Genomic DNA, 10,721 nt, shown 5'->3' with positions numbered 1-10,721 from the left:
ATTCAGGGATGGTGAGGCTGTTTGTTCATAACGTGAAAAATTCATTTACACCTCATTCAACAAGATATAACTTGTCCAAGGGTTATTACAGTAAGACTGTAAGAACAGCTTAAAGTGGCAAGTTTTCATCAGTTCAGTGATTTCTACTTGATTGCAGTCTGAGAAGGTTTCAATAGTTTAACAGCATCTATTGAGGATGCTGCTAGCCAATGGCAACCTCTGGATTTTTCCTCATTACTACCTCAAAATTTGGTGCATTATATTTCCTGATCAGCTTTGCCATTTATGTTTAGCGCTAGTATGTTAAACGTTTACCAAAATGAAAAAAAATTTGCTTTTTCATTCAAACCAGGAATTAGCTTTTTCATTCAAACCAGGAATAATATAATACATGGAGGTATCGTTGTTGCTGGTCTAAAAAAGGCTGTAATTCAGTGACAATTAATTAAATCGATATCAACCCTAAGTGCTAACCACATTTTCTTAATCTTGGAGAAAGCCTGAATACATTTTAACAAAGATAAAAAGACTTTATTGAATACAATAATAAGCTAGTGATGCCCACAGCCCGTGAAAGAATCAATAAAAAAAATCATTGGATTATACCTTTCCCCAGGAACTATAAAAACATTACAACAGTAAAACTTCTAATTTCAAATCATAAATCAAACTACACAAAACCACATTGGGAGCATTTTCAGCATGAAATTCGTCTTCGGATTTCCTACACAAAAGGACACAACACATTAGTTCCAATGCAGCTCTGCACTGTCACAGAACTGACATTAACCTACTGTCTACACAAACTGCAGTAAGTTGGTTTTAGTCCGTCAACATGAAATAAGTGAAACATTACATGGGTGAATTTATAAATAAATGCATTTGTGCATTTGGCTCCACATTTTCAAGATAGACCATTAAACTCTATTAAAAGGAATTCCTCTCGAAGGACTGCTTTGCCTTCTGCAGGCTACCTTTATGCAAAGACAGAAAGGATGAACAAATGTGCAAAAGTAAATGGAGTCATAATAAAACTAATATAATGAGGAAGAAGGCATCAGATATGAAGACAATAATAACAGAATATCAAATTCTGAATGGGTTCAAAAGAAATTGAATGAGCTGAAATATATGAAACTGCAAAGTTCTAAAGACAAAGACATCATAAAAGAACCAGCTCTTCGGGTAGTGGTGCAACACAGCATGCACGCACATCAAAAAGAGTGACTGAAAGGAAGCATTATTCTTCCACATGGGCAAGTCATTTAATTGTACTCCTATACCTGCTAATTGCTAGCGACTAAATACCATTGGTCGCAATGGTATTTATCATTGGAGGCAAAATAACTAAAAAATGGGCAAAAAAAGTTGGAAATATGAAAAACAAAAGCAATACTTTCATTATGTTTGACAGTATGTTTTGACATGATGGAAGAAGAGCCATACATTTTTTAATTGTTCTGTGGATTTTCTAAGCTACACACTAATTGGATCTGACAATGTTGATGAATGACCTACTCTCAGATCTATGGCAATTAGATGAAATGCGTGAATTAGTTACTCAGAAGTGACCACAAGTACATAGACTAAAGCAATTCTAAATGATTAGCCCTTTATTCTCAGGTACATACATGGCTTAACTCAGTGGTTTTCCACATCAAGGTTTCTGAGCGAGTGAATTCAGTTCCAACTAATTTATGGATCTCATAATTTCAATAGAAAATCATATTTTTTACCAATGAGTTGCGGCACAAAAGAACACACTTTTCAATGTTACTTTTGCCTGATGTAAGGGATGTAAATCAGTGCATCAGTGCAAAGAAATAGAGATGTACATTTTTTGCAGCCAGTCTGCTCTCGAATTTGATGGCCAATGCACAACCCAAGGAAAGCTTTGTCCCCCCACAACTCACTTCTACACAAAAAGCAGGCACAATGAGGTCCAACTGGTCTCCAAAGGCAAACACAGGATCAGCCTTCGCCACAGAACACTTGCTAATACCGACTGAGCTCACAACTGAAGAATGGTGAACGTGGAATTTCATCTCAATGTTAAATTGGTAGTTTTATGAGAAACGGAGGAAAATAATTTTCTTTTCACCTCTGGGCAATGATTGATATCAAATTCAGACTGCAACCAACAAGGACATCTTGCATTTATGTTTTGCCGTTGATGTAATAAAATGTCCCAAAGCATTTCACAGGAGCATTATAAAACAAAATTTTACATTGAGCCATTGAAGAGATATTAAGGTAGATGAGCAAAAGCTTGGTCAAAAATCTATTGTTAGCGGAGCATCTTAAAAGAGGATAAAGAGATAGAGTTCAAGGAGGGAATTCCAGAGCTTTAGATTTCGGCATCAATAGTGGACCAATTAAAACTGGGGTTTCTCAAGAGCCTAGAATTAGAATATTGGTGTCTCAGAGGGTTGTTGAGGCTGGAGGAGATTATAGGGGTAGAGAAGGGCAAGGTCATTGAAGAAATTGAAAACAAGGGTGTGAATTTTAAATGTAAGATGTTGCTTAATCAGGATGCAACCGTAGGGCAGTGAGCACAGGAGGAAGTCAACTTCTAATGAAAAGTAATTGGCCTTAAATATTTGCTCTGTTTCCACAGCTACTGCCAACCCTGGAGTATTTTGTTTTTATATTTGTGGAAATTGTCCGGGCTGACTTGATTGATGTGATTTCAGACAGCTCTGAGTCGGTGTTCTTTTCCAGCGTTTGTTAACAAAAGTAAACCGCTCATAATTCTGAACAAATCCAGGTTAAAATGATCAGTCTTACTTAATTCCAAAGGAATTGCCATGAGAAGATGTGGATATATAGCACAGATATGGTGAGACTTGGTTCCCTAACACTGGTATAATGTTGGGCAGTGTATCAGAAATTTTACGCTGCACATTATTACACCCGACTTGTGAATTGCAGGCTGTTGACTTTCAAGTGTCGAAGGTGTCCACCAAACACATTTGGCACCTCAATTATAAAAATTAGTGTAATTGTGCTTATTTTAGGACCATGTTTGCTCTACCTAATTAATCATGATCTTCATCAGCCTAACCAGCAGTCCTTAAAGGCACTGCTGGGGGCAGCCCTTAAACAGGGAAGTGATTTTTTTCATCGAGCTGTTTCTGTGGAGCCTGGAGAGGCACTGGTCTGGGCTTACTATCCCTGACTTGCCTCTCGCTGCAGTGAATACGGTGGAATCGCCACTGGCCAATTTCTTCAGGCTCCAACTTGTGATCTGCACCTAGGAACTAAATTGGTGGCTGCATCGTTCTGATTTTATGCAGATAAGAGCAAATATTTAATTTTGAATAGGCCTCAGACAACACTATCAAACTTACGATGACCATTTTGTCGTGGTTTCCAGCACGGAACCAGTTTCTCAGCCTCTATATTTACATTTGGAAGCTTGATGGTTACTGAACCAGAGGTGGAAACCTGGCTAAAATTAATCTTCCCAGGGTTATTTGCCCACTTTTTGCAAAGAGATGGGTCAGAGCTCCATTTAATACACCACACAGACCCCTTTCTAAATGTTTTACTATTATTAAACCAATTAATTTTACACTTTGCCATCATGGGGAAAGTCCTTTGCTCAATTTATAGTTTTGCCAACTTAAAATTCTCCTTTACAAAATGATGTAAAATATAAATCCAAGAACCAATATAATTCACGAAAACTAGTTTTTGCGGAGATATTTATGAATGAATCTCAAAAACTCAAAAATGTTTGGCAATCTATCCTCTAGATAATAATTATGAGGTTACCACTCTCCAGTACAGGATAAAATCAATGATATATATCTTATACAGTGTATGTACTGCATTGATATGTGTTTGAGCAAATGCATGGAACAGAATTTTCTGCTTTGGGTTTGCACCCAGACATCAGGGTCCAACTCATATCCCAACTTCACATTATGTCAGGAACAGTGACCCAAAATCAATTTTGGCTGGATTAACCAATTAGTCGGCCAGAGAGTATGCATCTAATTAAGGATGGTGGGAGGGCACATGCTCTCAAAGTTGGAGGATAAATCGGAGGCACTCCAGCACTGTCACTGCAGTTTAGGAGGAAAGAGGGTAGCTCATTCCTGAGCAATTTGAAGTAAGAAATAGCCACAGCTGATGGACCACCACTCTTGGCGTGGGAGTGATCCTGCAGTGCTGGCCGTGTGGTCTGCTGGCAGGAGGCTGTCTCCAGTTATCTGCCGCAGGCTTACTGGAAAATTCCAATCGACCTACAATCACCTGCCTTAAGTGGCCTCTTAATTAACTCAACAAGCTACCCATTGCTTGCGAGCAGGAAGCCGTTTTTGGCCCAAAATGGCGCAGGTGTGGAACGGTATCAAACCAACACAAAATTATGCATCCGCCCATCTAAGTTCCTGCCCCCAATGCCAAGTGAAAATCTTCCCTCAGATTCAAAATACTATATCTCTTTGTGAAGTTAATTTTACAATTTGACACATTTAGTTATAATGCTGTACCTGTTAAATGCTAATTATATTTCCTCGGTTTCAAAATAAGACATGGTGCATGCTAAACAGTACATGTATACAAAAGCCCAAACATGCACTTGAGAACACATTTAGAAAAAGAAACATATGGAACTGTGGAACCTGTCTGGTTAAAATGTTGGGTAATTAGTAAGGGTAATGTGTGCTGAAATGCCGCAACAGACCTCAGATCATTTCTACATCATTCAGTATTCCTTTGGATTGAAGTACTTTTGTCTGATTTGATGACGACTGCCAGGGTTGTCTTTGAAATGTTATGTTCCTAGGGTCTCAAAAACATCCAAGCAATTACCGTGCAATAGTGTTGCTTCAAAGCTCTCAATCTTCGACTCATGCTAGTTCATAGTATTTTCCTGTTTTTGGATCAAAGTAACAATTCAAACAGGGATCATACAACAGATCCAGTACTTCATCCTGATCTTCAGTATTACTTGCAGCATCATCTGTCAAATGCAACAGAAAAGGATTATGAGGCACAAGTGAAAACATCCTATTTTCTTAAATTGTTTTCCTCCGCACTTTTGAGTCAAGACACTAAGATTGTTGAATAATGTAGGAGTCATAGCAGATTCACTCAATTGCATGAAAAATGATAAAATAGTACATATTTTGCGGCAAGCACCACTAATGCTGGCATTCATCAAAATAAAATTTATGAAATATATACAGTTTATCTTTTAATATTTTAAAGATTCACCCTTCAACCCCTTGAGTCACAACGTTGTGGGTTTAAGTTCTGTTTCAGGGCTTGAGTGCAACAACTTAGGCTGGCACCCGAGTGCAGTACTGAGATTGCATTAGGCTAGAGTGACTGCCATGTTTCAGGTAAGACATTATCTTGAGGCCCTGTTTGCCCTCTCAGGTTTCTCTTTATTCTTTCATGCTGGAAAGGCTAGCATTTGTTGCCCATCCCTAATTTCCCTTAAACTGGCCTGCTGGGCCTGCTGGGCCATTTAAGGGTCAGCCACATCACAGGTAAGGATGGCAAATTTCCTTCCATAAACGACATTAGTGAACCAGATGGGTTTTTACAACAATTACTACTAATAATCTTTATTGTCACAAGTAGGCTTACATTAACACAGCAATGAAATTACTGTGAAAAGCCTCTAGTCGCCACATTCCGGCGCCTGTTCGGATACACTGAGGGAGAATTCAGAATGTCCAATCCTAATTGACTTCATTGACAATGGTTTCATGGTCATCATTCGACTTTAATTCCAGATTTTTCTTGAATTTAAATTTCACCGTCTGCTGTGGTAGGATTCGAATCTGGGTCGCTGGAATACTAGTCCAGACAATACCACTACACTTCTGCCTCAGGTGGTCATAAAAGATCCTATTCCAAGGAAGAACAGGGGTGTTTTCCTTGGTGTCCTTGTTAATATTTATACCACAATCAACAGAACAACAACTGATTATCTGATCATCATCAAATTGCTGTTTTTGGAATTTTGCTCTGCGCAAATTGGTTGTTGCATTTCCTACATTACAAGAGTGGCTACACTTCAAAAAATAATTCATTGGCTGTGAAGTACTTTGGGATGTTTGGTGATCTTGAAAGGCGCTATGTAAATGCCATTTTTTTTTAACTTGAGTTTGCAATTCATATAAATAGAGACCTTGATATGACCTTGATAAGGGTCAGCACAGTGATGCAGTGGTTAGCACTGTTGCCTCACAGCGCCAATTCCGCCAATTGGTTCAATTCCGACCTTGGGTCAGTATGGAGTTCGCACTTTCTCCCCGTGTCTCCGTGGGTTTCTTGGGGGTGCTCCGGTTTCCTCCCACAGTCCAAAGAAGGGCAGGTTAGGTGGATTGGCCATGCTAAATTGTGCTTTAGTGTCCAAAGATGCAGTGGTTAGTTGGGGTTATGGGATTTGGGGGAATCGGGCGGGGGAGTGGACCTAGGTAGGGTGCTCTTTCAGAGGATTGGTGCAGACCCGATGGGCTGAATGGCCTCCTTCTACACTGTAGGAATTCTATGGTTCTATGGCCAACTTGGGGGGTTAGTTCAGCACTTATCAGCAGTTAGAGAGCTACAACCCATATTAGTAAAGCCCTTCTTATAATAGAAAAGGCACTTTAAATACAAATTATGCGAAGGACAATAATTAGAAATATGTTACAACGCAGTTACATGTGGCAATATTAAACTTGTAATGATGATAATGTATGGACATATGGAACTCTTAAATAAGACCTGTGGTTTTGGAAATGCACATACAAGTCAAAGTTGGCTGAGGGCATAAATTCTGTCACTGGCTGAATATCTGGTGGGTGATACTAAGAGAGAGAAAATAGAATCACACCCTGATTCCAGACAAGGTTACATCAAAAAGAAGAAAGCCAGACAGAAACTCACTGCCATCTTCTGTGGAGATAATGGGAGCTGATTGTCATCTCAGCAGGAACGATATCCTGTGAGCAATGTCCCATTGTTTGTGGATTTTCACCTTTCAGGTATGTACAAAGACTTGGATAAAAGCCAGCTGAAAAACTTGGACTGGGTCAGCTAGTGCTTGGTGTGTCAACGTGTGACACAGGAGGAAAGACACTGCAAAAGGTTTGCAGGTCATTCCCTCTCTGATTGCTGAAGCAAGTCAAGTCAGCAAAGCCACAGCTGAAAAGGAAACAGGGCAGCTTCCCAGCTAAACTGCAGAACACTAGAATCTCAAAATCGACTGTTCACCTGCTGAAGCCAACGCTACTGGAATCATGAATCATAACGGCACAACGTTCCACCACCTATTCTCACGGACAAGTCAAAGACAGATTTGTATGGTTTTTAAAAAAAAACTTACTTTTGGACTCAATTCTCATTTCTAACCTGTGTGAATGCACATGTATGTACTTTATCATTTTCCTCGCATTTAGTAGCTAATAAACTCACTCCTCCTTTAACTCAAGAAAGCCTGGTTAAAGTGGCTCCTTTACAACATAAATATTGGGTAGGGAAAGGTATCCAAAAGGGAAGGGATTATTTAAAAATTAATCTTGCTGTGACCAACGGAGGGAGCCACTCATCCCTCCTTACCGTGGGTAACAAATTTGGTGAACCTTGCCTGGGGACTGATCGGAACAAATTATGCAATGGAAGTTACAGCTGATAAATAATAAACATTTGTTCTCATCTCATCTATGTTTGATGTGCAGAGGCTGCTAGAATTTCAAACACAACAAGATCCTATTCATTAATCCCTTTTTAACAAATACTTTGAAGTTAATAGAAATTCAAAAATTGTGATTAAAACTCTCAGAATACTTAGATATCTGGTGTTATAGGGTTAGTATTTAAAAGTTCTAACCAGTGCTTTGATGAAATGAACAGATATCAGCATCTGTTTGTTGTGAAGTGAGTAATTATTGCTTCAGAGGCCATCTTTCATTCATCATTATATACATCCTGTCATATAACATACCCTATCCCACAAGTACAGGTTCATATTGGCATAGGCAGAAACCATTCAGTTCATCGAGGCCATTCTAACTCTGCAGAGTGATGCAGTCAGTCCTATTCCCCCAGTAAAACCCAGTAGCCCTGAAGGTTTGAGACCTGGATTGTCCCTGAAAAAGGCAAAGTGTGGTAGCACATGTAAAAACGGTGTTCAACATACCAGCCTCAAGGGCAGGTTTTCGTATCATATCGTGCACTCCCAACGTCATTAATTATTCATCCGGGGGATCATGTCATATCCCTGACAGGTGCAGTCTGTTTTTCCCACCCTGCCATGACTTCAGGGCTCTTCAACTTCGGGTGCCATATTTAAAGGGCGTCCCTGCACAGTATTTGCACATTTTCAGCTTAGGAACGTTCCACATAAGAAATGGCATCCAAAGGGAGGAACCATGCAGTGCCCAAATTTACTGATGCCTCACTAGAATGCCTGTTTGATGCAGTGGATGCCCATCATAATGTCCTTGACCACCACTCTGGATGTAGGAGCTCCAGCAAGGTCGCCAATCCATCTTGGGAAGTGATCGCAGCAGTGGTCAACGCTAATGCCCTGGCAAAAAGGTCAGCCGCCTAGTGCAGGAAGAGGGTGAATGATCTCCTGCATGGGCCGAATAACGTACTCCTGCTCCTATTTTCTATGTTTCTATCTTCCACCGGTCAGCCATCTCATCACTCTGAACTCACACGCTCACAAGACTATCACACATTCACAAGGATCTCATTCGCTGTTACCTCAATGGACATCTCATTCTCACATCTCCTTCTGGCCTCATCTCCTCTGGAGCTCGTGTCCCCACTCATAGAACATAGAGTGCAGAAGGATGCCATTCGGCCCATTGAGTCTGCACCGACCCACTTAAGCCCTCACTTCCACCCTATCCCCGTAACCCAATAACCCCTCCGAACCTTTTTGGTCACGAAGGGCAATTTATCATGGCCAATCCACCTAACCTGCACATCTTTGGACTGTGGTAGGAAACCAGAGCACCCGGAGGAAACCCACGCAGACACGGGAAGAACGTGCAGATTCCAAACAGACAGTGACCCAGCGGGGAATCGAACCTGGGACCCTGGCGCTGTGAAGCCACAGTGCTATCCACTTGTGCTACCGTGCACTCGTCACCACACATGCCAGGCATATTTCTTATGTGCATTCATATGTGTCTTTCTCAAACTTCTCCATCTGTTTTCATGCAGGGCAAGCGAGCTCACAATGAAAAAGAGAGGTCCCATACTGGTGGAGGAGTCCCTGAGATCAAGGTTCTGTTGGCCGGAGAGGATGTGGACTTGCCTGTGCTCATGGTGAGGTCAGTGGCACATGCTCAAGTCAGCATCCTGCATTGTAGCATTCATCACGCACCATTATGTCAGTGATGTCTAGTATTTCACATATCTCTGCCATGTACTGATTATCCCTCCTTTTTTTTGCAGGCCCCCTCAGGAAAGCTTCTGAGGTCACCATTGATTCCAGCCCCAACGGGACCTTGGATGAAGATTCGGAGGACAGAAACATTGGAGACTCCTCACAGCACGCATTCACACCCTCCACCAGCGCAGAGACGCAGACCTCAGTGGCACCTAGTTCTAGGTAGCATCAGGCTCACAATCTGGTGAACACAGTGCATAAACTAATCCACGGCAGGCAGAGGCAGGGACAACCCAGATTCCGGACACTCGGAAGACTGCTGGAGGCCAAGAATCTGCTGAGTCTGAGTCAGATGATGGGCCTCTGGACTTGGTCCGAAATCAGTTGCTGGAGCTCCAAAGACAAGCGCGGGAACATCATAGAACTTTGAACATACAACATTACAGTGCAGTACAGACCCTTTGGCCCTCGATGTTGCGCCGACCTGTGAAACCACTCTAAAGCCCATCTACACTATTCCCTTATCGTCCATCTGTCTATCGAATGACCATTTGAATACCCTTAGTGTTGGCGAGTCCACTATTGTTGCAGGCAGGGCATTCCACGCCCTTACTACTCTCTGAGTAAAGAACCTACCGCTGACATCTGTCTTATATCTATCTCCCCTAAATTAAAAGCTATGTCCCCTCGTGCTAAACATCACCATCCGAGGACAAAGGCTCTCACTGTCCACCTTATCCAATCCACTGATCATCTTTTATGCCTCAATTAAGTCACCTCTTAACCTTCTTCTCTCTAACGAAAACAGCCTCAAGTCCCTCAGCCTTTCCTCATAAGATCTTCCCTCCATACCAGGCAACATTCTGGTAAATCTCCTCTGCATCCTTTCCAATGCTTCCACATCCTTCCTATAATGCGGCGACCAGAATTGCACGCAATACTCCAAATGCGGCCGCACCAGAGTTTTGTACAGCTGCAACATGACCTCATGGTTCTGAAACTCAATCCCTCTACCAATAAAAGCTAACACACCGTACGCCTTCTTAACAACCCTCTCAACCTGTGTGGCAACTTTCAGGGATCTATGTATATGGACACCGAGATCTCTCTGCTCATCCACACTGCCAAGAATCTTACCATTAGCCCAGTACCCTGTCTTCCTGTTATTCCTTCCAAAATGAATCACCTCACACTTTTCTGCATTAAACTCCATTTGCCACCTCTCAGCCCAGCGCTGCAGCTTATCTATGTCCCTCTGTAACTTGTAACATCCTTCCGCACTGTCCACAACTCCACCGCCTTTAGTGTCATCTGCAAATTTACTCACCCATCCTTCTACTCCCTCCTCCAGGTCATTTATAAAAATGAC

General features: G+C 41.6%; 1 protein-coding gene across 2 annotated transcripts in view; it reads right to left on the bottom strand.

Annotated features, from left to right (window-relative positions):
- Positions 1-509: 509 nt before the first annotated feature.
- The window catches only part of cfap20dc (CFAP20 domain containing), a 692,307-nt gene continuing 682,095 nt past the window's right edge, over positions 510-10,721 (bottom strand). For both annotated transcript variants that reach the window (XM_072472373.1, XM_072472374.1), the window contains one exon: positions 510-4,972. In XM_072472373.1, the coding sequence (XP_072328474.1) occupies positions 4,860-4,972 (113 nt within the window). In that variant the 3' untranslated portion in view covers positions 510-4,859. The remainder of the gene's footprint in view (positions 4,973-10,721) is intronic.

This window comes from Scyliorhinus torazame, chromosome 13, assembly GCF_047496885.1.
Source record: "Scyliorhinus torazame isolate Kashiwa2021f chromosome 13, sScyTor2.1, whole genome shotgun sequence".
Taxonomy (NCBI): Eukaryota; Metazoa; Chordata; class Chondrichthyes; order Carcharhiniformes; family Scyliorhinidae; genus Scyliorhinus; species Scyliorhinus torazame.
The sequence above is the reverse complement of the archived record's forward strand: the minus strand, read 5'-3'. Positions and strand labels throughout refer to the sequence as shown.